Source organism: Anomaloglossus baeobatrachus, chromosome 8 (assembly GCF_048569485.1).
Source record: "Anomaloglossus baeobatrachus isolate aAnoBae1 chromosome 8, aAnoBae1.hap1, whole genome shotgun sequence".
Lineage (NCBI taxonomy): Eukaryota > Metazoa > Chordata > Amphibia > Anura > Aromobatidae > Anomaloglossus > Anomaloglossus baeobatrachus.
The window spans coordinates 47,995,286-48,013,510 of record NC_134360.1 but is presented as its reverse complement, the minus strand read 5'-3'; the positions used below and the strand labels follow the sequence as shown (position 1 = coordinate 48,013,510).

At 48.8% G+C, this 18,225-nt stretch overlaps 1 protein-coding gene across 1 annotated transcript in view; it reads left to right on the top strand.

The window, feature by feature from the left end:
• Window positions 1-18,225, top strand: part of IRAK2 (interleukin 1 receptor associated kinase 2) — a 33,971-nt gene that overhangs the window by 4,873 nt on the left and 10,873 nt on the right. Inside the window, exons 3-13 of the mRNA XM_075321583.1 lie at window positions 395-574; window positions 1,872-1,988; window positions 2,069-2,172; window positions 5,420-5,608; window positions 5,706-5,761; window positions 6,223-6,334; window positions 12,533-12,639; window positions 14,393-14,585; window positions 15,146-15,208; window positions 15,689-15,895; window positions 16,667-17,042. Coding sequence (XP_075177698.1) covers window positions 395-574; window positions 1,872-1,988; window positions 2,069-2,172; window positions 5,420-5,608; window positions 5,706-5,761; window positions 6,223-6,334; window positions 12,533-12,639; window positions 14,393-14,585; window positions 15,146-15,208; window positions 15,689-15,895; window positions 16,667-17,042 — 1,704 coding nt within the window. The remainder of the gene's footprint in view (window positions 1-394; window positions 575-1,871; window positions 1,989-2,068; window positions 2,173-5,419; window positions 5,609-5,705; window positions 5,762-6,222; window positions 6,335-12,532; window positions 12,640-14,392; window positions 14,586-15,145; window positions 15,209-15,688; window positions 15,896-16,666; window positions 17,043-18,225) is intronic.

Here is an 18,225-nt window from a genome sequence, read left to right as displayed (position 1 = left end):
GTTATCTATTAGGCTATGTGTTTTTGATGAGGTGTTTTTGTATGTACTTTTGATGCCAGAAATGTCTATGAGAATCCTGAAGGCCTGTGCACACGTTGCTTATTTCTTACTTGCAGATTTGGTGCAGAAAATAATCTGCTGCATGTCGATTTCTTGGTGCATTTTTCAGCTCTTTCACCCATTGATTTCATTATGAAAAAAGCGGCAAATATGCACCTCGTTTTTGGTGTGTATTTCTGCCAGATAATTTCTGCATCAAATACTCAGTGTGCACACAGCCTTACAGGGGCTGTACTATGATCCTGTGCAGCTGTTTAGCTTCTGTAAAAAAATAACAATCCCATTCATTGACAGGAAGCAGAGATCTATACATGTGTTTTTTTTTCTTTCTCAGCATCGCACGTTGTGAATGACCAGACGACCATCCAGCGTTTCTATATGAGGCGGAGATGGGGCGACTGTGTGACCGGGGAGCTGCTGTGGAGCTGGGGGCAGAAGCTGGCCACCGTCCAGGACCTGGAGCTCGTCTTGCAGAGGCTGGAGCTCTACCGGGCACTGGAAATCCTCCAGCAGTGTAAGAGTTACTGTCGCACTGGGAAGATGGGCTATGCTAGTGTCAGTCGTAACTGCAGCTCTGGCATTATATTCCTGAGCCTTAAGCGGGCTTTACCCGCTACGAGATCGCTACAGCGATCTCGTTGGGGTCACGGATTTTGTGACGCACATCCGTCCGCTGTAGCGATCTCGTGTGTGACTCCTAGGAGCGATTTTGGATCGTTGCAAAAACGTCGAAAATCACTCCTCGTTGACATGGGGGTCCATTCTCAAATATCGCTGCTGTCGTGTGGGCGAAGTTGATCCTCGTCCCTGCGGCAGCACACATCACTATGTGTGACGCCGCAGGAACGAGGAACCTCTCCTTACCTGCCACACGCCAGCAATGAGGAAGGAAGAAGGTGGGCGGGATTTTCGTCCCGCTCATCTCCGCCCCTCCACTTTGATTGGGTGGCCGCTTAGTGACGTCGCTGTGACGCTGAGCGAACCGCCCCCTTAGAGAGGAGGCGGATCGCCGGTCACAGCGACGTCGCCGAGCAGGTAAGTAGTGTGACGCTGCCGTAGCGATAATGTTCGCTACGGCAGCGATCTTCACATATCGGCATAACGAGAGGGGCGGGTGCTATCACGCTCGCCATCGCTAGCATCGGCTAGCGATCTCGTAGCGTGTAAAGCCACCCTTTAGGCCGCTTTACACGCTACGACATCGCTAATGCGATGTCGTTGGGGTCACGGAATTGGTGACGCACATCCGGCCGCGTTAGCGATGTCGTTGCGTGTGACACCTATGAGCGATTTTGAATCGTCGCAAAAACGTTCAAAATCGCTCATCGGTGACATGGGGGTCCATTCTCAAATATCGCTGCTGCAGCGTGTACGATGTAGTTCGTCGCTCCTGCGGAAGCACACATCGCTCTGTGTGACGCCGCAGGAACGAGGAACCTCACCTTACCTGCCGCCGCCCGCAATGCGGAAGGAAGAAGGTGGGCGGGATGTTACGTCCCGCTCATCTCCACCCCTCTGCTTTGATTGGGCGGCCGCTTAGTGACGTCGCTGTGACACCGCACGGACCGCCCCCTTAGAAAGGAGGCGGTTCGCCGGTCAGAGCGACGTCGCAGGGCAGGTAACTAGTGTGACAGGTCTGGGCGATGTTGTGTGCCACGGGCAGTGATTTACCCGTGTCGCACAACCGATGGGGGCGGGTACCCACGCTAGCGATATCAGTACCGATATCGCAGCGTGTAAAGTGGCCTTTATAGTGTATGGACTTTGCAAATGCATTGATGAGCAGAATAATAATGTGATCTATTCTACAGACCCCTGCAGTCCGGCAATGTCCCCCGGGACTGATGTCAGGAAAGAAGCTGCACAAACGTCTGATGAAACGGCAAGAAGCTGCAGGAACAGCAACAGTGTCACAAAAATGGTGTCAGGTAATGGCCTGGGATGTATAATACGGGCAGTGACGAGGGAGGCCAGGGATGGCGTCACTATATCCGCCTCTGTGTTACAGAATCCAGGCTACCACCACTCCCATCACCACCACAACCCCCATCAGAGCTGCTGAGGTCCATGGGGGCAGAGTCCGACTCAGAGCAGGTGTCCAGCACAGATCAGGTAGGTGTCCTCCAGGCACATCTTATCTTATACACTGGAGATCAAAATTAGAGGACAATGTATGATCACTTGCTTTTTTCAGAAATAATATAATCTACATTGATGAACATTTGCAGGTTTTGTGTAAGGGGTGCACCATGCCACTAGAACAGGGTTTAAAAAAGATCCAAACTTTAGACACATAAAACCTTTATTTTGCCCAAAATGTAATGATCATAATTAGAGAACAGCAATGAGTGTAGCACAGAGAATGATTATCAGTAAATGTTCTGCAGGTAACAACAGTCACAATCAGTAGGACGTGCACCGCCAGTCGCTGTGAATGACTTCAGCACATCAGGACATCACTAGTCTCTCACACTGCTCGGGTGGGATTTTGGTCCACTCTTCTTCCAGTCTCTCCCACAGTTCTTTGACTGTTGTGGGTTTCTTGGCCATAACTTTGTCACAAGGATTTTCCAGAGGTTTTCTATTGGGTTTAGTTCAGGACTCTGGGCTGTGGCCATGTCGTTGTTTCAGTGTTTTCTGTTCCAAGGATCTGCTTTCCCCGTTTTGCTCTGAGACAGGGGCATTGTCCTGCATGAAAATTGCTGCTGATTGAGTGATAAACACAAGTAAGGAGCCACGTGTTGTGAAGAAGGTTCTGATCCACACTTTTATTCTCTCTGACATGTAGCTGTGTGAGAGGTCCAACTCCTGATGCAAAAAACATTCCGCAAACCATGACCCTTCCTCCACCACCTTTCATTGACTTCTTAACATACTTTGGCTTCAGTCTTTCCCCAGTTTGTCGACGAACATAATGTTTCCCATCAGACCCAAATAAATTAGACTTGATTTCATCACTAAAATGAACTATGGACACTTCTCCTCTGTCCACACAACATGCTCCTCACCAAAGGTTAGTCTAGCCTTGTGACTCTTTCTGCTAATCAGAGGTTTGGTCACTGCAGAGTGGGCCTTCAGTCCAAATGCTCTTAAACGGTGTGACACAGTATGACGAGACAGATCCTTACCCTGTTCAGTGCTGAACTGGCGAGCAATTTCAGCTGCAGTGTTGAAATGACCCATGGAGAGTCTATACATTATCATGTCATCTCTTGCATTTGTCTTTCGAGGGCGACCAGCCTTCTTGGGGGACTTGAAAGAGTTTGTGATGTTGTAAAGATGAAATATTCTCAAAATCACAGACTTGGAACGACCAACTTCTCTTGCTATGGCTGATAGGGTCACCCCTTTGGACTTCATCTGGACAACCTGCTGCTGGAGGATTTCAGTCACTTTTGGAATGGCACACCGTTTTTGCAGTCAGTGCAAACTGGAAAGTTAGGCCGCCAGTTACATAGGGTTTGTCAGATAATAAAGGAAATTAGCCCCAGGTGCCAGATTAACACCAATAACTTGCAGGGATCTGAAAGTGTTCTCTAATTTTGATCCGTGTTCTTTTACATTTATCTCATTTACATTTTTATTATTTGCTTTACAATAAATTCAATTCATGAAAGAAGCTTAAAATCCTGCAAGTTTCCTCATGTTAGGATATAATCACATAAGACGACACAATGACCGCAACGTTTAGGAAATTGTGTGTTGTTCTCTAATTTTGATATCCAGTGTATATAATTATATATGTACAGCTGGTATAACCTGGGCATCTCCTGTATATAATTATATGTGTACAGCTGGTATAACCTGGGCATCTCCTGTATATAATTATATGTGTACAGCTGGTATAACCTGGGCATCTCCTGGATATAATTATATATGTACAGCTGGTATAACCTGGGCATCTCCTGTATATAATTATATATGTACAGCTGATATAACCTGAGCATCTCCTGTATATAATTATATATGTACAGCTGGTATAACCTGGGTATCTCCTGTATATAATTATTTATGTACAGCTGGTATAACCTGGGTATCTCCTGTATATAATTATATATGTACAGCTGGTATAACCTGAGCATCTCCTGTATATAATTATATATGTACAGCTGGTATAACCTGGGCATCTCCTGTATATAATTATATATGTACAGCTGGTATAACCTGGGCATCTCCTGTATATAATTATATATGTACAGCTGGTATAACCTGGGCATCTCCTGTATATAATTATATATGTACAGCTGGTATAACCTGGGTATCTCCTGTATATAATTATATATGTACAGCTGGTATAACCTGGGCATCTTCTGTATATAATTATATGTGTACAGCTGGTATAACCTGGGCATCTCCTGTATATAATTATATACAGTGTGTCCACCTATATCTTGTCCACCACCATTAACTTGAGAACGGCGGCAGCTATAGGCATAGAAGTGGTGTCTAGGTATAGTAAAGTAGCCATGCGCTACGCAATGAAACCACCTATAGCGCCACCTGGTGGAAAACAACGGAGTTAGCATTTTTATCTCGAAAACAGAATGAGATAGAGAAAAAAAGTGAATTTCAAAATTGTAGGGCATCATCAATTCAATACGAATCAACACCTTGCATATAGAAATGCTATGATATGAAACCCATGACCCCCCCAAAACATTGAATGCTGGTAACGCATATGGTACTCATTTAACTTTGATGCTCAAAGTGGCCCCCGTCAGCTGCAATGCACATCTGGACTCTGCACAGCATATTGTATCTTGCTGCACGCTGTGCAATATGGTAGGTGACACGTTTGAACAAGCATCTGTGATCCGTCGTCGTAGGTTCTGCAATGTTGGTGGAGGGGTCGCATACACCTGCTGTTTGATGTGACCTCACAGAAAGAAGTCCAATGGGGTCAGGTCAGGTGAGTGGAGGCCACTCCACACAGCCCCCATACCCAATGACTTGTAGGAAGGTCTCCATGAGGTATCGCTTCACGTCCGCAGCCTTGTGAGTTTTACACGTTCTAATCATAGCATTTCTGTATGCAAGGTGTCGATTCGTATTGAATTGATGATGCCCTACAACTTTGTAATTCACTTTTTTTCTCTATCTCGTTCCCTTTTCGAAATACAAATGCCAACTCCGTTGTTTTCCACCAGGTGGCGCTATAGGTGGTTTCATTGCATAGCGCATGGCTACTTTACTATACCTAGACACCACTTCTATGCCTATAGCTGCCGCCGTTCTCAAGTTAATGGCGGTGGACAGGATGTAGGTGGACACACTGTATGTATCTCCGGTAGATGTCCTTGTATGTGGTGATGTAGACTATATAGCTGTATAGTAACGTTCTCCTCCCATCTTGTGGAAGGTATTAAGTACTCCACAGCAGGAGATCAGCCTGTCACTGAACACCACGTGTCAGCACTGGACGAGCCGACAGCTGGAAGAAGCTACAGACGGGTTCAGTGTGAACAGGAGGATACACAGCGGACAGTTTGCTGATGTCTTTGTAGGATGCAGAGGAGACAATGTTTATGCTGTGAAGAGGATGAAGGAGGTACGGAACCTCGTTATTATTGGGGAGTTTGGTCCGGGACACATTATCTCTCTGGCAGGTGTGAGTAGTGACCAAATCATGTCTGCGCTTTCTTTAGGTGCAGTCGGACAGGACAGAGTCATTCTATGAGAAAGAGGCTCAGATCAGCTTTCGGTAAGTGATCACTCTGTGAACCATCACTTTCTATGTAACAAGCTTAATTACTACTGTGTGCAGTTGTGTACCTGTAATGTTTGTTTTAGCTTCTGAAGATTATCATTGCCAGACTAGGTGTTCTAGTCCAGCGAGTCCCCTGCTGTGATTAGCAACTCACTCTTTATAGAAATGCACATACAGAGCAGCTCTGTTACATGCAAAATCTAACATCTCTGTGTCAGAACGGCTGCAGCCAGTAATCTAAGTGTTACATCATTGGATTCAGGATCTCTTCGCCAGACTGATACATTGTAAAAACTGTCAAGAGAGGAAAGAGATTTGTGCTACTCTTGGGTTTATCTCACAGAGGATTGTCTAGACTGGATCCAATTGTAACAAACCCTCAGCTGTGAGAAGTTAATTTACCCCAATAGTGAAAATATCACTTCTGTAGCTTTTCCCTCCCATGTTTTGCACAGATGTCATCATCCCAATCTTCTGAAGTTGCTCGGCTTCTGTGTGGAGAGCGGACATCACTATCTAATCCATCGTTTTATGAAGGAGGGATCTCTGGATGTCGCCTTACAGAAAGTGAGTCTGTCCTCAAGGAAGAAACAATCCTCCTCTTCATCTCTATGGATGGTTAAAGCCTTACTTTCCTATAGGTGACATATTTAACTGGCAGGTATATAGGTACATACAGTATACACTTATATAAACATTATATATACACATAAACATGATACCTACTTTCGGTGTGATGTGATTGGAGCATAGTCCACCTCTTCTGTGACAGATGATTATTCCATAGGTGATGGCAGCGTTACCAGGGAATGTATGAAATCCATACGTCTTCCCTATTTCTTTCCCTTTGTGCTCTTCCCTCAGCCCATGCAGGTACTGACCTCTTCATAGACTTTCCATGATAAGGTCATGTCCCGATTTCTGAATTTCACTTGCTAAAATTCTCAAAATCTAGAGACCTGGAAATACTTGAGTTAGAAAGTTTTCCATATAAATAAATGTACCCCCATTGTTTAACTCTCACTAATGTGAGACTGTGACCGGGGTTGTCTATGACGGCCGGTATGTCTCGCCCCGGTTGTGCTCACTCCATGATAGAAAGTACATCCACTCTAGGGTTAATGCTGTTTCCTTACAGGCTGAAGGAAGGGTTAAATGGAAACAGGAACAAGGGCAGGTGTGCTGGGTGTGAGGGAGTGAACACAACTCCCTGAGTTCTCTGCTGGAGAGGCACATGTATATTGGTGTGGACTTTTGTTTGGACATTAAAACCGTGTGCTGTGAACCTTAATGCTTGGATCCCGTGTCTTCTGCTGCGCAGCCGACCGTGCTACCTCACATATGGTGGAGAATCGGCGGGCATCCCAGCCGGTGAGGTGTAGCTTCCTTTTCTGGTGATCCGGTAGCACATGTCCTGGATTCAAGCGGCTATACTACGGCCCAAACCCAGCGACACCATGGAGGAAATACTAAAGCAGCAGCAACAGATCAATGCACACCTGCTCCAATCCTTGAAATCGCAGGACTAAAGACACCAAGAACTGCTGGTTCAGGCCAATGCACGTCAGCAGCAAGCCTTACAATTGCAGGAACAAAGACATCAAGAACAGATGGTTCTCCTGGCCAAGTCGATCCGTGCTGGACCGGCAGCAACAACCCCGGGACTGGGTGATGACGGCAGCGTCCGGAAAGCGGTGAGACAAGCGTTGCAAAAGATGACCCCGGGGGATGATGTGGAAGCGTTCCTGGCGGTGTTTGAGTGGGTGGCCGAGCGGGAAAAGCTGCCGACCCCCCAGTGGGCTGAGGTATTGTCGCCCTATCTGACGGGGGAACCCCAAAAAGCGTACCTGGACCTCTGTACCGAGGACGCCATTGACTATGTGACCCTAAAAGCCGAAATACTGGCACGGTTGGGGGTGAATACCTATGTACGGGCTCAGCGGGTAAATCAGTGGTTCTATGAGGAAGCCAAACCCGTACGCTCCCAGGCCTATGACTTATTGCATCTTGTAAAAAAGTGGTTACAACCTGACACTCTGAGCCCGGCGCAGATGGTGGAAAGGGTAGTAGTGGATCGTTTTGTGCGCACTTTACCCGTCACCGTTCAACGGTGGGTAGGACAGGGTGACCCGAGTACCCTGGACCAATTAGTGTCCCTGGTAGAGCGGCATGTGGCTACGCAGGACTTGATACGGGACACTGAGACTTTGCGTACCGCCCGTCGGTCCGGCCCCTCCAAGCCTAGGGCCAAGGACCCACCGCCGACACCGGTGCAGGAGTCCCCTACCGTCCCGTCTGAGGCCACGGCCGCCATTCCTGAGGTCCGGAAGGTTCTGTACCCTAAACGACAACCCGTCAAGGGGGTTTCCGTCCCCATTAGATGTTGGCGATGCCAGCGGGTGGGACATATGGAAGCCCAGTGTCCACTCACCACGGAGCCCATGGATTGTGGGGTTACCCGGCGGGGTTCAATGTATGCTCAGGTGGTGTGTACCGCTGACCTGGTCTCCCCAGAGACGGAGCCCCACTTGTGCCAAATACAGGTGAATGGATGTCCGGTTACAGGATTGTTGGATTCCGGAAGCTTAGTGACCCTTGTGCGATCCACCTTGAGGGCTAAAGTAAAGGCCACAGGACGTACCGTGGGGGTGGTTTGCATACATGGGGACCGCCGAGACTATCCCACAGGGATTGTCACCATCACAGCACCTTGCGGTCAGGTGCAACATGAGGTGGGACTTCTTAACACTCTTCCCTATGACGTGATCCTAGGAAGGGATCTACCCTATTTTTGGACTTTATGGAAGGGACCCCCTAAGTCTCCTCAGATATTGGTCAGTCCGGGACCTGAGCCCTACAATCCTGAATCCGGGACACCTGCCGTAGGGGTCCCCATGATAGGGACAGAATGTGAACCCGATAGGTCGCCCCTAGAGGTATTGGCAGGAGAGGCTGAGACGGTCGAACCCATCCCGGAGTTGGAGGCGTCCCCGGATACGTTTGGGACTGCCCAACTCCAGGACCCTACATTAATACATGCCCGGAGTCGGGTGACAGTAATTGACGGGGTGGCACAGCTGCCCGGTGCCCAGGTAAGATACCCCCATTTCGCTCTTAAGCAGGATTTACTATTTACTCTACCGGGTAGATGAAATACGGGGCGTGGGGGTAGAGCAGTTGGTGGTGCCCCAGCCGCATCGTCGGCGGGTCCTCGACTTGGCTCATAAACACCTGATGAGTGGCCACCTAGGGGTCAAGAAAACGCAGGAGCGAATATTGCAAAGGTTCTATTGGCCCGGAGTCTTTGGGGAGGTAAAACGGTTCTGCGAAACCTGCCCGGAGTGTCAGCTTACCGCACCCCTGACCCATTTTCGCAGTCCGTTGGTACCGTTACCCATTATAGAAGTCCCTTTTGAACGGATAGGGATGGATCTGGTGGGGCCCCTCGTAAAGTCCGCTCGAGGGCACCAACACATCCTAGTGATCGTTGACTATGCCACCCGGTATCCCGAGGCGATACCTCTCAGACATACTGCAGCAAAGCTTATAGCTCGGGAGTTGTTTGCTGTGTTCTGCCGGGTGGGATTGCCCAAGGAGATCCTTACGGATCAGGGGACCCCATTCATGTCTAAAGTGACCAAAGAGCTATGCCGGCTACTCCAGATCAAGCAGTTGCGTACGTCTGTGTATCATCCTCAAACGGATGGTTTAGTCGAGCGTTTCAATAAAACCCTGAAAACCATGCTCAAAAGGGTAATTTCAAAAGACGGGAAAGACTAGGATATGATGCTTCCCTATTTGATGTTTGCCATCCGTGAGGTGCCACAGGCATCCACGGGGTTTTCGCCTTTTGAGTTGTTATACGGGCGACATCCCCGGGGATTGTTGGACCTGGCAAAGGAAACATGGTAGCAAGAGCCCACCCCCCATAAAAGTGTGATTGAACACATTTTAGGTATGCAGAACCGCATAAGCGCGGTCATGCCAATTGTGAAGGAGCATTTACAGGAGGCTCAGGCCGCGCAAAGCGGCCGCTACAATAGACAAGCCACCGTGCGGACCTTTAAACCCGGGGATCGGGTGTTGGTATTAATCCCCACGGCGGAGAGTAAATTCCTGGCTCAGTGGCAAGGCCCCTACGAGATAAAGGAAAGAGTCGGGGTGGTTAACTATAAAGTATTGCAGCCCGGTAGGCGGAAACCTGAACAAATATACCATGTCAACCTATTAAAACCTTGGCAGGAACGGGAAAGCCTGATGGCTGTTTTTTCCCCATCTCCCTCCTCTTCGGGTCGTTCACCTCCGGCTCCAGCGACCTCCGGAGAGGACGAACCGGAAGTAAGGATTGGAGAAGCCCTCACCAAGACTCAGAGGCGAGAGGCCAGACGGTTGGTTCAGCAGAACCCCGATGTCTTCTCCGAGCTGCCCGGTAGGACCAGTCTGATACGACATGATATTGTCACCGAGCCCCACCTGAAGGTACGCCTGAAGTCATACCGGGTACCGGAGGCTCGACGACAAGCCATATCGGAGAAAGTAAAGACAATGTTACGCCTGGGGGTCATCGAAAAATCCCGGAGTGAATGGGCTAGCCCGATTGTCCTAATACCAAAACCCGATGGCTCCTTAAGGTTCTGCAATGACTTTAGGAGATTGAACGAAATATCCAAGTTCGATCTCTACCCCATGCCCAGGGTGGATGAGCTGATTGATAGGCTGGGACAGGCGCGGTATTTTACCACGCTCGACCTGACCAAGGGGTACTGGCAGGTGCCACTGACGGAGTCCGCCTAGGAGAAAACCGCTTTTGTTACGCCGGAGGGTCTCTTCCACTATGTTGTCTTGCCTTTTGGGTTACATGGCGCTCCAGCCACGTTCCAGAGGTTGATGGACTTAGTGCTGGAACCCCACCAGGCGTATGCATCAGCGTACCTTGATGACATCATTATTTACAGCTCCGATTGGCAGACCCACTTGGAACAGGTACAAGCGGTGGTGGACGCGCTTCGAACAGCCGGATTGACAGCCAATCCCAAGAAATGTGCGTTGGGACTCACGGAAGCCCGCTACTTGGGCTACGTGATAGGCCAAGGAGTGATTAAGCCCCAAATTAACAAGGTTGAGGCGATCCAGAAGTGGCCTAGACCCCTGACCACGAAGCAGGTTAGGGCCTTCCTGGGTATCGTGGGGTACTACAGGAGGTTTGTAAAGGATTTTGCGGGACTATCAGCCCCCTTGACGGACCTTCTCAAAGGCAAGAAGTCCGTCATGGTGCGCTGGACTCCGCAGGCCGAGGACTCCTTCCGGGCCCTGAAGGGGGTCCTGTGCGGACAGCCCGTTCTCGTACACCCTGATTTCCGGAAGGAGTTCATAGTACAGACTGACGCCTCGGAGGTCGGCCTGGGGGCAGTGCTGTCTCAGGTGGTTCAGGGGGAGGAACACCCCGTCACCTTCTTAAGTAGGAAGCTCACCCCTCCCGAGTGGAATTATAGCGTAGTGGAGAAGGAGTGCCTGGCGATCAAGTGGGCCTTGGAGTCCCTACGCTATTACCTGCTGGGACGGCAGTTTCGCTTGGTGACGGATCACTCTCCACTGGTCTGGATGAGGTCCGCCAAGGAACGGAATGCCCGGGTTACCCGGTGGTTCCTTTCTCTGCAGAACTTCCGGTTTACTGTTGAACATCGGGCCGGTAGGTTGCAGGGCAACGCCGATGCCTTGTCCCGCGGCCCGTGTTTGATGGCGGGAGTTCAACCCCGCACGCTTGAACTGAGGGGGGGGGTATGTGAGACTGTGACCGGGGTTGTCTATGACGGCCGGTATGTCTCGCCCCGGTTGTGCTCACTCCATGATAGAAAGTACATCCACTCTAGGGTTAATGCTGTTTCCTTACAGGCTGAAGGAAGGGTTAAATGCAAACAGGAACAAGGGCAGGTGTGCCGGGTGTGGGGGAGTGAACACAACTCCCTGAGTTCTCTGCTGGAGAGGCACATGTATTTTGTTGTGGACTTTTGTTTGGACATTAAAACCGTGTGCTGTGAAACTTAGTGCCTGGATCCCGTGTCTTCTGCTGCGCAGCCGACCGTGCTACCTCACACTAATAATATACAAACGGTCACTATGTGCATACATTACACTGCTGTATACTGTATTATGCTTCAGAGCTGCACATACTATTCTGCTGGTGCAGTCACTGTGTACATATATTACTGATCCTGTACTGATCTTGAGTTACATCCTGTATTATACTCCAGAGCTGCACTCACTATTCTGCTGGTGCAGTCACTGTGTACATACATTACATTACTTATCCTGTACTGATCCTAAATTACATCCTGTATTATACTCCAGAGCTGCACTCACTATTCTGCTGGTGCAGTCACTGTGTACATACATTACATTACTTATCCTGTACTGATCCTAAATTACATCCTGTATTATACTCCAGAGCTGCACTCACTATTCTGCTGGGGCAGTCACTGTTTACATACATTACTTATCCTGTACTGATCCTAAATTACATCCTGTATTATTCTCCAGAGCTGCACTCACTATTCTGCTGGTGCAGTCACTGTGTACATACATTACATTACTTATCCTGTACTGATCCTGAGTTACATCCTGTAGTATACTCCAGAGCTGCACTCACTATTCTGCTTGTGCAGTCACTGGTTACATACCTTACATCACTTATCCTGTACTGATCCTGCGTTACATTCTGTATTAGACTCCAGAGCTGCACTCACTATTCTGCTGTGTATTTTTCAGGGTGGATGTATCCTGGGCTGGGAGAAGAGACTGGCTGTCGGTGTTGGTCTATTACATGGTGTTGGTCACTTGCACAATGCTGGTATCTTTCATGGAAACATTAAGAGGTGAGACATTTGGGGGAAATTCAGCAAACCCAACCCTTTACGACAAAAAGCTGGTGTTAAGAAGTTCCAAATTTTGTGTAACACGTAATTGCTTAACAATGTGGCAACTTTGGGTGTTTTGTTTCAAGCTCCAACCACTTTAGAAAGAAAAAAAAAATGACATACAGCGTGTGCCCGCCTGGATCATTCTCCAGTGGGGGTGGTGGTGATCTGAGTCACTTCGCCTGACGTGTGCCGCAGGTCTTCTCACTTCTCTACCTCCAGAATATCAGCGTGCACACTTCCGCCTCTGATGCTAGACGTTTCCATATTGTTATTTCGTACATCCTGTGGCTCCACTTTTGCTTCCTCATTTATGGTTCCTTTATTATTAACCCATTTATGGTCACCGCTATTCGAATAATGAGGGGAAATCCCATTATAAATGAGACTCTCAAACTACAAAACGCCAGAGCCCCCAGTTTGGCATTGTCAATGAGGAATTCTGTGCAGTGGCGTAACTAGAGTTCGATGGGCCCCGGTGCAAAATGTGGACCTGAACCCCCACACCCATTCCCCTAGGGGTACAGGATAATTACGCTGACACTTGACTCTTTCCCTCAGCACCCAGTTTTCCCATACTCCGATCTCTCTTTTCCTCAGCACCCAGCTTTCCTATATTCTGATATCAATATTGTCCTCAGCACCCAGCTTTCCTATATTCTGATATCAATATTGTCCTCAGCACCCAGCTTTCCATGTTCTGATATCCATCTTTCCCTCAGCACCCAGCTTGCCCTTGATATCAGAGCATGGGAAAGCTGGATGCTGAGGGAAAGATGTATAGCAGAGCATGGGAAAGCTGGGTGCTGAGGACAAGATGGATATCATAATATAGGAAAGCTGGGTGCTGAGGTCTATCAGAGTATGGGAAGGCTGGGTGCTGAGTTAAAAATGTATAGGAGAGCATGGGAAAGCTGGGTGCTGAGGACAAGATGGATATCATAATATAGGAAAGCTGGGTGCTGAGGTCTATCAGAGTATGGGAAGGCTGGGTGCTGAGTTAAAAATGTATAGGAGAGCATGGGAAAGCTGGGTGCTGAGGAAAGAGCCTCATTCCCTCAGCACCCAGCTGGCACCAGGTTCCCCTGAATCACAGGCCCCATAGTGGTTGCTTGGCCTACTGCCATTGGCGATACGCTGCTGGCTGAGGTCCTCGGGCCCCCTGAACTCCTGGGACTGGTCGCGACCGTTCTTCCCCTGATTCTGTGCCTGTGTGAAGACCATTTTCACACCAGCGTTATGACAACTGTCTCCGGTGTCCCACACACCCCTATCCCCTAAAATGGGGTCAGCCATTTTGGAATTGTGTGCACAGCTATTCTTCCCATCATATCAGATGACATATCGTTAGGATATGACAACTGTTTATTAGTGGGCTCTGACCTCTGGGACCCCCAGTAATACGAAATATAAAAGGACTGTGGCGGTTCTAGTGGAGTGCAGCGTCTTCTTGTTTTTTACTGTGTGTGATTGGTGCTGGCTGCAAATTCCATAGTATCCCGGGGGTCATGACACTGCGGAAAAATCTTTAAAAAGAGTGGATGCACTGCGGCCCCTTCATTATGAGGGTCTGCGCATAGATTTATACTGCCACCACTAGAGGGAGCTCTATCTCCATATACGGCTGGGATTTTGAGTTTCATTAAGAGACTCGGGCGCCGATACAGGATGATCCATTTCTACTTAACCCCTCGTTGTCTTCCCTTTCCAGTTCCAATGTCTTCCTGGATGAGGATTTCTCTGCGCGTCTTGGTCACGCCGGGATGCGATTCTGTCCTGATCGATCGGCAAATTACACCAATGTGAAGACCCACGATCTGCAACGGTTCCAGCCTTACCTGCCTGACTGCTACCTGCGGAGCGGCCAGCTGACCGCACAGACGGACATCTTCTCCTGCGGTGTAGTAAGTGATGATGCTTTATGTCACCCAGTTCTCCCGGCGTTGGCTGAGGAGGAGGGGGGGAGTAATAAAGACTTCTGCAACTTTTTTAATATATTTCATGGCAAACAGGGAAGTTTTAGGAGGTTTCGGTGGTTTTTTTGCATACGTTTTTCATGCATTTGGGGTGGAAAAACGCTCACAAAAATTGCTGAAAGAATTGACATGCTGCATATTTTCTGCAAGGGAAAAATAAGCAACATGTGCACAAAACGTCAGGATTCTCATTGACTTTGCTGGCATAAGGATAGGCATGCAGTTTTGTGACAAAACTGCACCCAAAAACGCAGTGTGTGCACATGGCCTAAAGGTAACCAGGAGTCCGGGCTTCTACCTTACCTTGCTGGAGATGACCCAGTTATCCATATTGCAGCATGGTGGTGTCAGGCAGCTCCTCTAAAGGGGTCTCATTTTTATCTTTTCTATGTTGCTCTTAATTTTTTTTTTTAGGCAGTCAATGGCCAATCAGTGATTTTTTTTTTCTGTTTACCATCTAACCACAATGCGTTATATGATCTTTTTAGGTTTTAGCAGAACTCTTGACTGGAATGAAGCCCACCGACAAGGACCAAGACCCCTCGTACTTGGTAAGTGGACAGCCACAATCATTTCTGCGCTAAGGCTATGTGCGCACTGTGTGTTTTTTCGCGGCGTTTTTCGGGTGCGTTTTTGGCCTCAAAACTGCATGACTTTGCTTCCCCAGCAAAGTCTGTGAGTTTTCAATTTTGCTGTCCGCACACAACTGTTTTTTTAAGCTGCGTTTTTGAGCTTAAAAAAAAATGGACATGTCAATTCTTTCCTGCATTTTTCTGCGTTTTCCCCCCATGCAATGCATTGGAAAACCGCAGAAAAACGCAGAGATCAAAAACGCAGCAAAACGCAGCCAAAAACGCACCAAATCGCAGTAAAAACACATGCGTTTTTTGCCGCGGTTTTTTGCCGGGGGTGCGTTTTTAGCGGCCAAAAACGCACAAAAACGCAGCGTCAAAAAAACGCAGTGTGTGGACTTAGCCTAATTCTGTATTTCTTGTGGAGCCATCTAATATCTCTCCTTCCGACCTCTCCAGAAAGATCTTATCCTGGCGGAGGTGGAGCAGGTGAAATTAAAAGCGGAGTCCGACAGTCTCAGATCAGAGTCTGCAGAACTTCTCTGTGCAAAGGAAATTAGCCAAAAATACGTAGATCGAAGACTTGAGTGGTTGGGAAGTTGTGCGGTACATTGGGCTTCTGCCATCTGCCTGTGTCTGACCAAGAAGAGAACTTTATTATCAGAGGTACCGTTTTTAATGTTAAAATGAGGGTCCGTTTTATGATCCTAGTGCCTCTTAATCCTAATGCTCATCAGGGGGGAGAGGCAGTGGTGGAGCGGCTCAGGAAGGTCACAGGGGGAGGGCTATGCTGCGGGCTCGGAGGTGGGGGTGTTGCGGCTCAGGAGGGTCGGCGATACTGCGGACTCGCGGCGGGCGCCATTGATTTGCCTGAAGGCTGTGCGGGAATTGTGGCGGCGGGCGCCATTGATCTGCAGGGGTGACACTGCAGTGGAGTGACTCAGGAGGGTCACAGGATGGGGTGTCTCGGCAGCAGGTACCATTGATCTGACTACGGGCTATGCTGAATCCCCCGGATATGGCTTACCGGGACGGCGGTGGTGGAGCAATGTCATAGGAGGTAAGGTCACAGGACCCGCTCAGGGGTGTCACGGCGGGCGCCATTGATCTGCGGAGGTGTCACAGGACGGGCTGTCTCAGTGGTGGGAGTATTGAGCTGACTGCGGGCTTCATTGAGTCACCCGCAGTTGACGAGATGGACTTCAAGAAAATGGCTGCAGAGGCGGCGCGTGCGCAGATAGAAGCCTAAGGAAGAAAACGGTCTCTTTAGCATTAGTAATGGCTATCTGCTCTCATTCCTCTTGCATTAGAGGATTTTAACTGCAACAGGAGCATTTGGTCACATGCTTTCTGTTTCCATGTAACCACCGAGCACAACTTAACTGTCAGCCATTTTTTAGGAAGGTTTATATCAATTTTTCTTCTTTTCTACAATAGGTCATAATATTGATGGAAAAGGCTCAGGAGATGTTCACAGCCTCGGCTAAGGGAGCGTCGTCGGAGATGTCCAGTGTGAACGTCCCAGAGGAGAGTGATGAATCCTTGTCCATAGGTTACACCCATGGAGAAGCGGTGGAGCTACCCAACAATTCCCCAAAAGCCGTCAGCTCCACGAGCGGCAAATCCGTGACACCAAACTGCCCAGCGCGAAATGACGTGTTCTCGAGGAGCCCGTGTGAACTGGATGAGTCTGGAAGCTTCGACTTTTATGAAGGAAGCTGGTACAGGAGCGAGCCATCGTCTGCGGGACACCAGGACAAGTCATGTCCACCAAAAAAGAACATGCCCCCAAAAATGGGAAATTCACCAACAGGTAAACAAATTATCTGCCATAACACTAGAAAAGAATAGAGATAAATATGTGCCCCGTTCACCTCCACCTCCAGGAGCTTTTCTATCATCCATACAGTAGACATGAACATGAAGTCACCCCTGTTCAGATACTACAGCTCCTGCTCTTCTGGGAAGGATTTCTACAAGGGGTTTTAGGCGTCTGTGGGAATTTTTGACCCTTCATCCAGAATATTATCGAACATGGAAAAAAATCAGCGTCCAAGTTTGGGTGCTGTTTGTATGTTAACCATTCGATCGAGCATGAGTATTGTTGTTCTCGGCCCACTGAGAGCCATTTGTAGTCTCTAAATGGCTGTCACTAGGGGTTAAAACCAAAGTTTTAGGATGTGGTATGTCCAAAAAAAAAAAAAAACACCTGCCCTCCCTCCCCTGGAAGTGATGTTTATGGCTACCTGTATGTAGTTGGAGAGCCAAACTGCCCAATCAATGCCTTTTATTGGGGTTCAGGTCAAATCCGGGTTCCGAACTGAACTTTATCTACGGTCCAGCTGAACCCTAACGTCCACGGATCTGCTCATCTCTATTTGTGAGATCAGACCCCGCTGTTGGGAAGAGTTGGGTTCACAATCTAAATTCTAAAGGGGGCTTTACACGCAGTGACATTGCTAACGAGATGTCGTTGGGGGTCACGGAATTCGTGACGCACATCCGGCCTCGTTAGCGACGTTGTTGCGTGTGACAAGTACAAACGACCGCTAACAATCAAAATAATGACTCACTTAATCATTGATACGTCGTTCTAATCCCAAATACCGTTGCTGGTGCAGGACGCAGGTTGTTAGTCGTTCCTGAGGCAGCACACATCGCTACGTGTGACACCCCAGGAACGAGGAACACCACCGTACCTGCGTCCTCCGGCAACGAGGTGGGCGCCTTTCTTTCGGCTGCTCTCCGCCCCTCCGTTTCTATTGGACGGCTGCCGTGTGACGCTGCATGAAGCGCCCCCCTTAGAAAGGAGGCGGTTCGCCAGCGACATCGCTAGGCAGGTATGTGTGACGGGCGTTAGCGATATTGTGTGCCACGGGCAGCAATTTGCCTGTGACGCACAACCGACGGGGGCAGGTGCGATCGGCAGCGACATCGCTAGCGATGTCTCTGCGTGTAAAGTGGCCTTTAGTGTTGGATGGGGCTGAGCTCCGGAA